Source organism: Oncorhynchus keta, chromosome 33 (assembly GCF_023373465.1).
Source record: "Oncorhynchus keta strain PuntledgeMale-10-30-2019 chromosome 33, Oket_V2, whole genome shotgun sequence".
Classification (NCBI taxonomy): Eukaryota; Metazoa; Chordata; class Actinopteri; order Salmoniformes; family Salmonidae; genus Oncorhynchus; species Oncorhynchus keta.
In genome coordinates, this window is record NC_068453.1 from 17049674 (window position 1) to 17065596 (window position 15923).

Below are 15923 nucleotides of genomic sequence, written 5' to 3' on the forward strand. Positions count from 1 at the left end.
CAACAACCACATGGCCGTGACGGCATTTACAGAGGAAGCACATGAAGGTAAACTAAACAATGTAATTCAATTGAATGATAATGTCGGCTATACCAACTGAAGGGAACTAACAGTAGTTGAATGTGTGTGGTTACTAGGGCTACTGACGGTCGATACTGATAGTGGCTAATATTTAACATGATAGAAACAGGAAATAGAGAAAGTACGGGTAGCCTATAATTAAGATAATCGAGAGTGCCCATCCCTACAAGTTAAAAGGCTGTACAATTCAATTCTGCATAACGGCACAGCATTTCATAAACTTTACTGTGGGAAAGTTGATATTATTTGCGTGTGAAGGTGGTGGAATTATTAGGGAATATGGCATATCTGTAGACACACTTCCGCCACACCTTCATTTATTCCATCTCCCCCCTAAAAAAATAGCGGGTGAGTAGCATGCTATTCTCATGCTTAAGTTCAAGGTCAGAATACACATTGAGAGAAAAGTTAATAAAAGGGGAATTATGTTCCATTTCCATACGCTTAACTCAGGTCGGAAATCCCCCCCCTTAGAGAAAGGCCATGATTTAGCCCGAATCACTCGAGTATCAATCTCTGGAGCTCTATGACCCCTGCTCCTCCACCCCCTCCCAGGATCGGCCTCTCATTCTGGGCCGTGTTCTCCCGGCCTGCTGGGTGTCAGCTGGAGTAATGAGATATTTAGCAGACAGAGAGAGAGAGAGAGAGAAAGAGAAAGGCCTGTCTCCAGGTGGAATGCGCTCTAACACAAGAGGCCCCTGACTGACTCTCCTCCGAATGCAATTTTCTCCCTTCTTTATCTCTCGTCTAGCTGGAAATAAGTGCTGGAGAGAGGGAGTAAATATGCCTGAGCTGCCTTCAGCTAAAGAGACATGTTCATCGGCTGATAGATACAGTCAAACCCTCAGAGATGAACACACAGTGAGAGACATACACACCCAAACTCAGACAGACACACAGGCCAGCCCTACAGTATGATAGAGAGGTGATATAATATGCCATCTGGTTAGGATGGCGATCACAGTATGAGCCAAACACTGTCACAAACTCCCTGACTGAGTCTGAAAACTCGCCTCCAACTAAATGTTTCAATTAAAAGCGTTTTATTCTCCCGTGGCAGATTGTGTGTTTGAGCAGGTTTTGCCCCCAGTTAGGCTTTGATTTCAGCGTGAGTAATGTACTGGTGTGATATGATAGATTATAATGTCTGTGGTTTAGTGTCCTCTGTAGCTACATCACTGCTGCTGTGTCTTTTATGTTACAGCTCACTGCTTTGTGTGTGTGTGTGTGTGTGTGTGTGTGTGTGTGTGTGTGTGTGTGTGTGTGTGTGTGTGTGTGTGTGTGTGTGTGTGTGTGTGTGTGTGTGTGTGTGTGTGTGTGTGTGTGTGTGTGTGTGTGTGTGTGTGTGTGTGTGCGTGTGTGTGTGAGTGAGAGAGCGTTCTAACAGCCATTCACTGAGGTAAAAGATCCTCTGTCATCAGCATATTGCAGCTGAACTTCCGGCGCCGACAGAGATGGCCGCCTCGCTTCGCGTTCCTAGGAAACTATGCAGTTTTTTGTTTTTTTACGTGTTATTTCTTACATTAGTACTCCAGGTCATCTTAGGTTTCATTACATACAGTCGAGAAGAACTACTGAACATAATAGCAGCGTCAACTCACCATCAGTACGACCAAGAATATGATTTTCGCGAAGCGGATCCTGTGTTCTGCCTTTCAAGCAGGACAACGGAATGGATCCCAGCCGGCGACCCCAAAAAACAACTCCGTAAAAGGGAAACGAGGCGGTCTTCTGGTCAGACTCCGGAGACGGGCACATCGTGCACCACTCCCTAGCATTCTTCTCGCCAATGTCCAGTCTCTTGACAACAAGGTTGATGAAATCCAAGCAAGGGTATCATTCCAGAGGGACATCAGAAACATGGCTCACTGGACATTCAGCCAGCTTTTCTCCACGCATCACGCCGAAACAAACATCTTTCTGGTAAGAAGAGGGGCTCACTTCATGGTTAGTGAGTGGTGTGATCATAACAACATACAGGTACTCAAGTCCTTCTGTTCACCTGATTTAGAATTCACAATCAAATGTCGACTGCATTATCTACCAGGGGAATTATCTTCGATTATAATCACAGCCGTATATATTCCCCCCCAAGCAGACACATCGATGGCTCTGAACGAACTTTATTTGACTCTTTGCAAACTGGAATCCATTTATCCGGAGGCTGCATTCATTGTAGCTGGGGATTTTAACAAGGCTAATCTGAAAACAAGACTCCCTCAATTGTATCAGCATATCGATTGCGCAACCAGGGCTGGAAAAACCTTGGATCACTGCTATTCTAACTCCCGCAGCGCATATAAGGCCCTGCCCCGCCCTCCTTTCGGAAAAGCTGACCACGACTCCATTTTGTTGATCCCTGCCTACAGACAGAAACTAAAACAAGAAGCTCCCACGCTGAGGTCTGTTCAACAATGGTCCGACCAATCTGATTCCACACTCCTTTCATCACATGGACTGGGATATGTTTCGTATTGCGTCAGACAACAACATTGACGAATACGCTGATTCGGTGAGCGAGTTCATTAGAACGTGCGTTGAAGATGTCGTTCCCATAGCAACGATTAAAACATTCCCAAACCAGAAACCGTGGATTGATGGCTGCATTCGCGTGAAACTGAAAGCCCGAACCACTGCTTTTAATCAGGGCAAGGTGACCGGAAACATGACCGAATACAAACAGTGTACCTATTCCCCTCCGCAAGGCAATCAAACAAGCTAAGCGTCAGTATAGAGACAAAGTAGAATCTCAATTCAACGGCTCAGACACAAGACGTATGTGGCAAGGTCTACAGTCAATCACGGATTACAAAAAGAAAACCAGCCCAGTCACGGACCAGAATGTCTTGCTCCCAGGCAGACTAAATAACTTTTTTGCCCGCTTTGAGGACAATACAGTGCCACTGACACGGCCTGCAACTAAAACATGCGGACTCTACTTCACTGCAGCCGACGTGAGGAAACCATTCAAACGTGTCAACCCTCGCAAGGCTGCAGGCCCAGACGGCATCCCCAGCCGCACCCTCAGAGCATGCGCAGACCAGCTGGCTGGTGTGTTTACGGACATATTCAGTCAATCCCTATCCCAGTCTGTTGTTCCCACATGCTTCAAGAGGGCCACCGTTGTTCCTGTTCCCAAGAAAGCTAAGGTAATTGAGCTAAACGACTACCGCCCCGTAGCACTCACTTCCGTCATCATGAAGTGCTTTGAGAGACTAGTCAAGGACCATATCACCTCCACCCTACCTGACACCCTAGACCCACTCCAATTCGCTTACCGCCCAAATAGGTCCACAGACGATGCAATCTCAACCACACTGCACACTGCCCTAACCCATCTGGTCAAGAGGAATACCTATGTGAGAATGCTGTTCATCGACTACAGCTCGGCCTTTAACACCATAGTGCCCTCCAAGCTCGTCATCAAGACCCTGGGTCTCGACCCCGCCCTGTGCAACTGGGTACTGGACTTCCTGACGGGCCGCCCCCAGGTGGTGAGGGTAGGCAACAACATTTCCACCCCTCTGATCCTCAACACTGGGGCCCCACAAGGGTGCGTTCTGAGACCTCTCCTGTACTCCCTGTTCACCCACGACTGCGTGGCCACGCACGCCTCCAACTCAATCATCAAGTTTGCGGACGACACAACAGTGGTAGGCTTGATTACCAACAACGACGAGACGGCCTACAGGGAGGAGGTGAGGGCCCTCGGAGTGTGGTGTCAGGAAAATAACCTCACACTCAACGTCAACAAAACTAAGGAGATGATTGTGGACTTCAGGAAACAGCAGAGGGAACACCCCCCTATCCACATCGATGGAATAGTAGTGGAGAGGGTAGTAAGTTTTAAGTTCCTCGGCGTACACATCACAGACAAACTGAATTGGTCCACCCACACAGAGAGCATCGTGAAGAAGGCCCAGCAGCGCCTCTTCAACCTCAGGAGGCTGAAGAAATTTGGCTTGTCACCAAGAGCACTCACAAACTTCTACAGATGCACAATCGAGAGCATCCTGTCGGGCTGTATCACCGCCTGGTATGGCAACTGCTCCGCCCACAACCGTAAGGCTCTCCAGAGGGTAGTGAGGTCTGTACAACGCATCACCGGGGGCAAACTACCTGCCCTCCAGGACACCTACACCACCCGATGTCACAGGAAGGCCATAAAGATCATCAAGGACAACAACCACCCGAGCCACTGCCCGTTCACCCCGCTATCATCCAGAAGGCGAGGTCAGTACAGGTGCATCAAACCTGGGACCGAGAGACTGAAAAACAGCTTCTATCTCAAGGCCATTAGACTGTTAAACAGCCACCACTAACATTGAGTGGCTGCTGCCAACACACTGACTCAACTCCAGCCACTTTAATAATGGGAATTGATGGGAAATTATGTAAAATATATCACTAGCCACTTTAAACAATGCTACCTAATATAATGTTTACATACCCTACATTATTCATCTCATATGTATATGTATATACTGTACTCTACATCATCTACTGCATCTTTATGTAATACATATATCACTAGCCACTTTAACTATGCCACTTTGTTTACATACTCATCTCATATGTATATACTGCACTCAATACCATCTACCATCTATCTTGCCTATGCCGCTCTGTACCATCACTCACTCATATATCTTTATGTACATATTCTTATCCCCTTACACTTGTGTCTATAAGGTAGTAGTTTTGGAATTGTTAGCTAGATTACTTGTTGGTTATTACTGCATTGTCGGAACTAGAAGCACAAGCATTTCGCTACACTCGCATTAACATCTGCTAACCATGTGTATGTGACAAATAAAATTTGATTTGATGATTTGATTTGACACACACACACACACAGTGAGAAAGAGTGACACACACAGAAACACATGTACCTCATTTACGGACACAATGCTCTGATTCTCTCTCTCGAAGCTCTCGAAATCTCTTTCTCTCGCTCTCGTCTCCCTTCCCCTCTGACCACCTCTGTTCTCTCTCTCTACCTCCGTCTCCCCGTCCCTCTGACCACCTCTGTTCTCTCTCTCTCTACCTCCGTCTCCCCATCCCTCTGACCACCTCTGTTCCCTCTCTCTACCTCCATCTCCCCGTCCCTCTGACCATCTCTGTTCCCTCTCTACCTCCGTCTCCCCGTCCCTCTGATCTCCCCATCCCTCCCCGTCCCTCTGACCACCTCTGTTCTCTCTCTACCTACCTCCCTCTCCCCTCTGTCCCTCTGACCACCTCTGTTCCCTCTCTCTCCTCCACCTCTCCCCCGTCCCTCTGACCACCTCTGTTCCGTCTCCCCATCCCTCTGACCACCTCTGTTCCCTCTCTCTACCTCCGTCCCCCGTCTCTGACCACCTCTGTTCTCTCTCTCTACCTCCGTCTCCCCATCCCTCTGACCACCTCTGTTCTCTCTCTCTACCTCCGTCTCCCCATCCCTCTGACCACCTCCCTCTGACCACCTCTGTTCCTCTCTCTCTCCCTCCCCATCCCTCTGACCACCTCTGTTCTGACCATCCCTCTGACCACCTCCCTCTCTCTACCTCCGTCTCCCCATCCCTCTGACCACCTCTGTTCTCCCTCTCTCTACCTCCGTCTCCCCATCCCTCTGACCACCTCTGTTCTCTCTCTCTACCTCCGTCTCCCCATCCCTCTGACCACCTCTGTTCTCTCTCTCTACCTCCGTCTCCCCATCCCTCTGACCACCTCTGTTCCCTCTCTCTCCGTCCTCCCTCTGTCTCCCCATCCCTCTGACCAGCTCTGTTCCCTCTCTCTCAACCTCCTTCTCCCCATCCCTCTGACCACCTCTGTTCCCTCTCTCTACCTCTGTCTCCCCGTCCCTCTGACCATCTCTGTTCTCTCTCTCTCTCCCGTCCCTCTGACCTCTGTCTCCCCGTCCCCTCTGACCACCTCTGTTCTCTCTCTCTACCTCTGTCTCCCCATCCCTCTGACCATCTCTGTTCCCTCTCTCTACCTCCGTCTCCCCGTCCCTCTGACCACCTCTGTTCCCTCTCTCTACCTCCGTCTCCCCGTCCCTCTGACCACCTCTGTTCTCTCTCTCTACCTCCGTCTCCCCCTCTGTCCCTCTGACCACCTCTGTTCTCTCTCTCTCTACCTCCGTCTCCCCATCCCACCTCTGACCACCTCTGTTCTCCCTCTGACCACCTCTGTTCTCTACCTCCATCTCCCCCTCTGTCCCCCTCTGACCATCTCTGTTCCCTCTCTCTACCTCCATCTCCCCGTCCCTCTGACCACCTCTGTTCCCTCTCTCTACTCTGTCTCCCCCCTCTGACCATCTCTGTTCCTCTCTCTACCTCCATCTCCCCATCCCTCTGACCACCTCTGTTCCCTCTCTCTACCTCCGTCTCCCCATCCCTCTGAACATCTCTGTTCCCCGTCCTCTGACCACCTCTACCTCCCTCTGACCACCTCTGTTCTCCCCATCCCTCTGACCACCTCTGTTCTCTCTCTCTACCTCCGTCTCCCCGTCCCTCTGACCACCTCTGTTCCCTCTCTCTACCTCAGTCTCCCCGTCCCTCTGACCACCTCTGTTCCCTCTCTCTACCTCCGTCTCCCCGTCCCTCTGACCACCTCTGTTCCCTCTCTCTACCTCCGTCTCCCCATCCCTCTGACCACCTCTGTTCCCTCTCTCTACCTCCGTCTCCCCGTCCCTCTGACCATCTCTGTTCTCTCTCTCTACCTCCGTCTCCCCATCCCTCTCCCTCTGACCACCTCTGTTCCCTCTCTCTACCTCCATCTCCCCGTCCCTCTGACCACCTCTGTTCCCTCTCTCTACCTCCATCTGACCATCTCTGTTCTCTCTCTCTACCTCCGTCTCCCCATCCCTCTGACCACCTCTGTTCCCTCTCTCTACCTCCATCTCCCCGTCCCTCTGACCACCTCTGTTCCCTCTCTCTCCTCCCTCCCCGTCCCTCTGACCACCTCTGTCTGACCATCCCTCTGACCATCTGTTCTCTCTCTCTACCTCCGTCTCCCCCTCCCTCTGTCTCCTCTCTCTACCTCCTTCTCTGACCACCTCTGTTCTCTCTCTCTACCTCCGTCTCCCCATCCCTCTGACCACCTCTGTTCCCTCTCTCTACCTCCCACCTCTGTCTCCCCATCCCTCTCCCCATCTGACCACCTCTGTTCCCTTCTCTCTACCTCTGTCTCCCCGTCCCTCTGACCACCTCTGTTCTCTCTCTCTACCTCCGTCTCCCCATCCCTCTGACCACCTCTGTTCCCTCTCTCTACCTCCACCACCTCTCCCCGTCCCTCTGACCACCTCTGTTCCCTCTCTCTCCTCCGTCCTCCCACCTCTGTCTCCCCCCTCTCCCTCTGACCACCTCTGTTCCCTCTCTCTACCTCCATCTCCCCCCCTCTGACCACCTCTGTTCCCTCTCTCTACCTCTCCCCATCCCTCTGACCATCTCTGTTCTCTCTCTCCTCCGTCTCCCCACCTCTGACCACCTCTGTTCTCCCCTCCCTCTCCCCATCCCTCTGACCACCTCTGTTCCCTCTCTCTACCTCCATCTCCCCGTCCCTCTGACCATCTCTGTTCCCTCTCTCTACCTCCATCTCCCCGTCCCTCTGACCATCTCTGTTCCCTCTCTCTACCTCTGTCTCCCCGTCCCTCTGACCACCTCTGTTCTCTCTCTCTACCTCCGTCTCCCCATCCCTCTGACCATCTCTGTTCCCTCTCTCTACCTCTGTCTCCCCGTCCCTCTGACCACCTCTGTTCTCTCTCTCTACCTCCGTCTCCCCATCCCTCTGACCATCTCTGTTCCCTCTCTCTACCTCTGTCTCCCCGTCCCTCTGACCACCTCTGTTCCTCTCTCTACCTCCGTCTCCCCATCCCTCTGACCATCTCTGTTCCCTCTCTCTACCTCTGTCTCCCCGTCCCTCTGACCACCTCTGTTCCCTCTCTCTACCTCTGTCTCCCCGTCCCTCTGACCACCTCTGTTCTCTCTCTCTACCTCCGTCTCCCCGTCCCTCTGACCACCTCTGTTCTCTCTCTCTACCTCCGTCTCCCCATCCCTCTGACCACCTCTGTTCTCTCTCTCTACCTCCGTCTCCCCATCCCTCTGACCACCTCTGTTCTCTCTCTCTACCTCCGTCTCCCCATCCCTCTGACCACTCTGTTCCCTCTCTCTACCTCCGTCTCCCCGTCCCTCTGACCACCTCTGTTCTCTCTCTCTACCTCCGTCTCCCCATCCCTCTGACCACCTCTGTTCCCTCTCTCTACCTCCATCTCCCCGTCCCTCTGACCATCTCTGTTCCCTCTCTCTACCTCCGTCTCCCCGTCCCTCTGACCATCTCTGTTCCCTCTCTCTACCTCCGTCTCCCCATCCCTCTGACCACCTCTGTTCCCTCTCTCTACCTCCGTCTCCCCATCCCTCTGACCATCTCTATTTCCTCTCTCTACCTCCGTCTCCCCGTCCCTCTGACCATCTCTGTTCCCTCTCTCTACCTCCGTCTCCCCGTCCCTCTGAACATCTCTGTTCTCTCTCCCTCCCTCCGTCTCCCCGTACCTCTCTATCTCGCTCTCTCTTTTCCCCACTCTGTGAGATGATGAAATACTTTTAGAACTCAGGAAATCGCTTTCTGTGGAAATAAACCCATTGTGGACTGTAAGATAACTGGCCCTTATGGGAAGCTAGTCCCTTCCCCTTAGTTGTGTGTGCTTGTTAATGTCGTGTTAGGTGTGTGTCTGCGTGCATTGTACCTATGTTGTGTTAGGGTTAGTTTGTAACCAATTCCTTGTGAAACCAATCAAATGTTTGTATATTTTGAATATTAATTCAGGAAATTCCTTGTGCAATACTGAACCCCCCTTCCACACTCCCTCCTCCCTCAGGGCTGCTCGTCTCCCATCGTGGTGAAGTTTGCCGACACGCAGAAGGACAAGGAGCAGCGGCGCCTGCAGCAGCAGCTGGCTCAGCAGATGCAGCAGCTCAACAACGCCACCACCTGGGGGAGTCTGACAGGGCTGGGCGGCCTCACCCCGCAGTATCTGGCTGTAAGAGGACACGCCGCGTCGCCCACCCCTTACTGCAGCCCCGCAGCCAACGCATCCGTCGCCGCCGCAGTCAGTGCCACCCTCCCCGCCCCCACTACCCTCCCTGCCGTCGCCAACCACCGACCCCCCCCCCCGTCCGTCCGTCCGTCCACACCCCCAGAGAGTCAGACCCCGCTTTCTATCCCTTTCCCTCTCTCCTCCCCCCTTAAGGGTCCACTCCCCCCTCCGTGACAGGGAAATGAGGTCTTTGAATAATAGGGGTAAAGTTTCAATGGGCGGGGCCAATCGTTGGTGTGATCCAATAAGAGGTCTTTCCCATGTCTAATATTGTCATCCTATTGGGTCACAGCGGTGATTGATTGACAGATTGGCATGTGGTGTTTCAGATGCCTCATTCCCCCTCCCTGCTTCAGTACTTCATAGTATTTCAGAACCCCCCTCTCAACTCATTCTTAGGACCCCCTTCCTTCGGTAGCCTCTTTCAGAACTGACCCTCTTCCTCTTTCACTCTGAAACCTTTTAAGACTTCTGTCCCCAACTTCTCTGAAACAGACCAGTCTACTGTTCCTTGAGTCCCCTTCATCACAGCTAGGATCTTTCCTGGTGTACTAGGTGTACTAGGTGTACTAGGTGTACTATAGGTGTACTATAGGTGTACTAGGTGTACTAGGTGTACTAGGTGTACTAGGTGTACTAGGTGTACTATAGGTGTACTAGGTGTACTAGGTGTACTATAGGTGTACTAGGTGTACTAGGTGTACTAGGTGTACTAGGTGTACTAGGTGTACTAGGTGTACTAGGTGTACTAGGTGTACTAGGTGTACTAGGTGTACTATAGGTGTACTAGGTGTACTAGGTGTACTAGGTGTACTAGGTGTAAATACACACAAGTTCTTTGACAGTTACTCTGTGTTCTATTCTGAAATGTCTCAGTGACTCAGTGGTTAAATGTACAGTAGAAGATGTCATATTCAATGTTTATATAGCATATAGCGCACATGCAGTAATGCTACCAAGATCATGAGGATACTAGCAGAGAAAAGAGAGGGTGATGTTTGTATTTCCAATCATTCCTCCTCACTCTGTTTCTCTCTGTTTTATTATTTTCCCATCTATCTCTATATCGCTCCTCTCTTTCTTTCTCCCTCAGTTGCTCCAGCAGGCCACCTCATCCAGTAACCTTGGAGCCTTCAGTGGGATCCAACAGATGGCAGGTGAGTCCAGCAGATGTACACACACACACACACACACACACACACACACACACACACACACACACACACACACACACACACACACACACACACACACACACTGAGTAATATTCTAGCAACTATGCAGCAACTCGTTTTTTAAGATGTCGCTGTTGTTCAGATTTGTCTTGAGTCTGTTATCCATCAGGACAGAAGAGTGTACCAGGCCTCAAAGCAGGGATGTTTAGTCCGGCACTAAGGCAACACAGAAGGAAAATAGAGAGAGATGAGAGAGGAGCTCTGCTCACTGTTTCCCCCTGCTGGTCACCTCATGTTCTCCTACACACACTCCTCCCTATCTCTCTCCATCCTTTATCCTCTTCATCTCTCTCCTTTGTCTTTTCCTGCTGGTCACCTTTGTCCATCTTTTTTCCTCTGCATGTTCTCCTACACACACTCCTCCCTATCTCTCTCCATCCTTTATCCTCTTCATCCCTCTCCTTTGTCTTTTCCTCTGCATGTTCTCCTACCCATCTCTCTCCATCCTTTATCCTATCTCTCTCTCCTTTGTCCCCCTATCTCTGTCCATCCTTTATCCTCTTCATCCCTCTCCTTTGTCTTTTCCTCTGCATGTTCTCCTACCCACACTCCCCCCTATCTCTCTCCATCCTTTATCCTCTTCATCCCTCTCCTTTGTCTTTTCCTCTGCATGTTCTCCTACCCACACTCCCACCTGTCTCTCTCCATCCTTTATCCTCTTCATCCCTCTCCTTTGTCCCTGTGTCTCCCCTCCTTTCTTTCTTTCAATTGCTTTTTCTGAATCCCTCACCCTGTCATCCCACCTACCCCCCCCCCCTTTCTTCCATCCTCCTACGCCCTGCCTCTCTCCCTCTTGCCGCCTTACTCCCACCCTCTCTCTTTCTCGCTCTCTCCCTCTCCTTGGGTGCTCAGTAAGCTGTCAGCTCCTGATTGTAGACTGTTTAGCTGGCTGACTGAGAGAGGCAGAGGGGGCATATTTATAGCAGCTATCGGCACAGGAGTACTGTAATTGCCAGCACCGCTGAAGGAAAAAATACATTCTAATAAGTAGTGCAAAACTGAATGGATTTGAGGAACTGGTTGTTGCAGGGTAGAAATAATGTATTCCTAAAGTAGTAAGCTCATTGGCTCAAGTTTTTAAAATGTGTATCTATGTCTTGCAAAGTAGGTGGGTTGAGCGTTCTGGACACGGGGACATTTTTAAGAGCCCGTAATGTTGGTTGATGTGGTGTAGTTGAGTGAGTATGGGCTCTGAGGATCTTTTACCTCAGTGAATGGCTGTTAGAACGCTCTCTCTCATACACACACACACGCACAGAAACGCTCAGGGACTTGGAACAGTTGGAACTGGAAGTGAAATCGCGGCTGCATTCCGGAATCCTTTTGGCCGTCCATCTGTCGCTGGGCAACCGTACGTGATTGGCAGTAGATGTGAGGCAGCTCAGTGACATCTGGTCCCAGTCTTCATCATGAGGAGTCGGAGAGCAGTGAGAGGCTCAATTACCCCAATGAGCATTCAATTAGAGCCAGCTAGCTAGCTAGCGCTTACGATAGAGCCCCGGCCCAGCTCAGCCCAGGTGGCATACGGAGCCTCCACAGAGCTATACAGCCCGGAGCACACAGCACAGCCTAGCACAGCCTGCCAGCTGTATAGCCCCAATGCTGGAGCTCCTGATGTGTGCAGAGCTGTCTCTGTGTCTCTCTTCCTCTTTCAGGACTGGGGCTCTCTGCTGTTTCACCCTCCAGATGAAGTGTAGCCATTGCACATGGCTTCTTTAGATCTCAGTCTTTATGAACAGGTACCGTGGAGAGGTTTGATATTATAGGGGTTGAGAATAGAGTGGTTCTCTCCATATTAAAGTGATGCTGGTAGCGTTGATGATTCTTCTGCTTTGTTCTGCTCTCTGGTTCCCCCACAACTCTGTCTCCTAGTCTTAGTCATTCTCCAGGGCCCTCAAACTCAACTCTGTCTCCTAGTCTTAGTCATTCTCCAGGGCCCTCAAACTCAACACTGTCTTCTAGTCTTAGTCATTCTCCAGGGCCCTCAAACTCAACTCTGTCTCCTAGTCTTAGTCATTCTCCAGGGCCCTCAAACTCAACTCTGTCTCCTAGTCTTAGTCATTCTCCAGGGCCCTCAAACTCAACACTGTCTTCTAGTCTTAGTCATTCTCCAGGGCCCTCAAACTCAACACTGTCTCCTAGTCTTAGTCATTCTCCAGGGCCCTCAAACTCAACACTGTCTTCTAGTCTTAGTCATTCTCCAGGGCCCTCAAACTCAACTCTGTCTCCTAGTCTTAGTCATTCTCCAGGGCCCTCAAACTCAACACTGTCTCCTAGTCTTAGTCATTCTCCAGGGCCCTCAAACTCAACTCTGGACCAGTTCCACTGTGCTTTTTCATTGTTTCACTCTAAGTGGGAACTGATTGGGTGCAATTAATAATCAGGTAGAACAGAAAACCAGCAGGCTTTGGACCTCGTATGGTGGGAGTTGAACACCCCTGCTCTAGGGAATAGTGTTGTAATCCTCCCTGTTTTGTTTGATTAAGTGGCATTAGGCCTCCCATCAGTGTGTGTGCGTGTTTGTGTGTGTCTGACTGACTGACTGAGTGTATAGAGTCTAGGGTCAGATCAGTGTCTTTCCACTCAGCCGAGCCTGATTGAGTCATCTGCTCCACTCTAAACCCACAAAGTGACAAAGCCACTCGACAGCGCTGCCCTCCATTCGCAGAGTGGAAAAATACAGTGTGTTATACAATACCATAGGGACTACTTCTGACACAGCACATACCGTGGGCTTTCATCATAGTTTATCAGACTGAAGAAGATGCGCTCTTCTCAGGTCTGTCTGGTTCCTCTTCAGGTTTTTCTGCTTTAGGAGTTTTTCCTTACCACGTAAGCACTCTGTGACAAATGAGTTTCTTTAAAAGGGCTATGCTACTAAGATTATAAGTTATCTTATAGAGTTGTGTTTTACAAGAATGTTGTTGTTTATCAGGATGACTGGTTGTAACAAGTTTTTCCACAATGTGCTACAAAATATATTTATAATGTGAAGGTTGTGAAGTGAAGAACAGAACTGTGTTTTCTTGGAAATAGGGATTCTATTCCCCAGCCTGCTCTTTTCTGAGGTCAACAGCATGTATATGAGTAGACAACAGCATGTATATGAGTAGACAACAGCATGTATATGAGTAGACAACAGCATGTATATGAGTAGGCAACAGCATGTATATGAGTAGACAACAGCATGTATATGAGTAGACAACAGCATGTATATGAGTAGACAACAGCATGTATATGAGTAGACAACAGCATGTATATGAGTAGACAACAGCATGTATATGAGTAGACAACAGCATGTATATGAGTAGACAACAGCATGTATATGAGTAGACAACAGCATGTATATGAGTAGACAACAGCATGTATATGAGTAGACAACAGCATGTATATGAGTAGGCAACAGCATGTATATGAGTAGCATGTATATGAGTAGACAGCATGTATATGAGTAGACAACAGCATGTATATGAGTAGACAACAGCATGTATATGAGTAGACAACAGCATGTATATGAGTAGACAACAGCATGTATATGAGTAGACAACAGCATGTATATGAGTAGACAACAGCATGTATATGAGTAGACAACAGCATGTATATGAGTAGACAACAGCATGTATATGAGTAGACAACAGCATGTATATGAGTAGACAACAGCATGTATATGAGTAGACAACAGCATGTATATGAGTAGACAACAGCATGTATATGAGTAGACAACAGCATGTATATGAGTAGACAACAGCATGTATATGAGTAGACAACAGCATGTATATGAGTAGACAACAGCATGTATATGAGTAGACAACAGCATGTATATGAGTAGACAACAGCATGTATATGAGTAGGCAACAGCATGTATATGAGTAGACAACAGCATGTATATGAGTAGACAACAGCATGTATATGAGTAGACAACAGCATGTATATGAGTAGACAACAGCATGTATATGAGTAGACAACAGCATGTATATGAGTAGACAACAGCATGTATATGAGTAGACAACAGCATGTATATGAGTAGACAACAGCATGTATATGAGTAGGCAACAGCATGTATATGAGTAGACAACAGCATGTATATGAGTAGACAACAGCATGTATATGAGTAGACAACAGCATGTATATGAGTAGACAACAGCATGTATATGAGTAGACAACAGCATGTATATGAGTAGACAACAGCATGTATATGAGTAGACAACAGCATGTATATGAGTAGACAACAGCATGTATATGAGTAGACAACAGCATGTATATGAGTAGACAACAGCATGTATATGAGTAGACAACAGCATGTATATGAGTAGACAACAGCATGTATATGAGTAGACAACAGCATGTATATGAGTAGACAACAGCATGTATATGAGTAGACAACAGCATGTATATGAGTAGACAACAGCATGTATATGAGTAGACAACAGCATGTATATGAGTAGACAACAGCATGTATATGAGTAGACAACAGCATGTATATGAGTAGACAACAGCATGTATATGAGTAGACAACAGCATGTATATGAGTAGGCAACAGCATGTATATGAGTAGACAACAGCATGTATATGAGTAGACAACAGCATGTATATGAGTAGACAACAGCAGACAGCTGGCGGATGCACATGTGTTGTTTATCGCATGAGAAGTCTGCACTGTGACTGCGTCACACACACCTCCTGTCCAGACCGGTCGTCACGGCAACCACAGAAACGGGACATTCTGATCAGGCTGCTCCGGAAGAAGAGGAGACGGAAAATTTCAACGCTTGTTATTTCACGCTGTCAGACGGGCCTATCGGGACACGAGCGCCTCACTAACCAATTATACTAGCGCCTTCTCTTTATTGGTCAAGCTGGGTTTAGCCATCTGGTCCAATGAAAACTGTTCAGAGAAAACATAAACCCCCTAACCCCCTTAAACCGTTCACCCAGGTGCCAAGCTCTGAATTTTTCTTCATGGTGTCTCGTTCCTGTGATGTTGTGTGTGCGTGTGTGTGTGTGTGTGTATGTTTGTGTGTGTGTATATTCATGGTACTGTATATACATTCAGACTGTATATACGACACATACCTCACATTTGACACGGTGTCCGTCCCTCTTTCCTGGGTCCATAGGAGTGTTATATAAACGGGTGTAGTTCTCTCTGTGAGTTGGTCATTGGGGCTCCATTGCTCTGTTCTACAGAGTGAGTCTGTCTGCTTTATGGAGCCTTGTCTCTCAGTAAGCCAAACAGCACGTATGTCCAACCTACTACACCATATTTCTCTATTCACACACACGCGCGCTCTGTCTGACACACACATGCATGCATTCATACACACCAACGGCTCACGTACACACTTTCTCTCTCTCACACACGCTGCTGTCACACACGGTGCAGGGTTGACCACCCCTGGGGGTGTCTAATGGTCGTTACTTTATCATCAGTCAGAAGCTGGCATGGCCTCATTAATTATGCTTAAGTAATGGCCCATATGCTAATGCCATGTAGCTAATGAGTAAACCAGGTTACAGTTAGCCTCCATACTAGA

At 49.0% G+C, this 15923-nt stretch overlaps 1 protein-coding gene and 1 long non-coding RNA gene across 33 annotated transcripts in view; one reads left to right on the forward strand and one right to left on the reverse strand.

Annotated features, from left to right (window-relative positions):
* The window catches only part of LOC118392418 (CUGBP Elav-like family member 2), a 241449-nt gene that overhangs the window by 209910 nt on the left and 15616 nt on the right, over positions 1-15923 (forward strand). For 21 of the 32 annotated variants that reach the window (XM_052492134.1, XM_052492129.1, XM_052492125.1 and 18 more), the window contains 2 exons: positions 8936-9166; positions 10248-10311. In XM_052492134.1, the coding sequence (XP_052348094.1) occupies positions 8936-9166; positions 10248-10311 (295 nt within the window). The remainder of the gene's footprint in view (positions 1-8935; positions 9167-10247; positions 10312-15923) is intronic. The other 11 variants (XM_052492138.1, XM_052492149.1, XM_052492139.1 and 8 more) reach the window with 1 other exon arrangement.
* On the reverse strand, positions 6614-8921 carry LOC127914617 (uncharacterized). The gene is made up of 3 exons (XR_008089084.1): positions 8234-8921; positions 8036-8099; positions 6614-6891 (listed from the first exon to the last, which is right to left on the reverse strand). It is a non-coding gene; the product is annotated as an uncharacterized LOC127914617 (long non-coding RNA).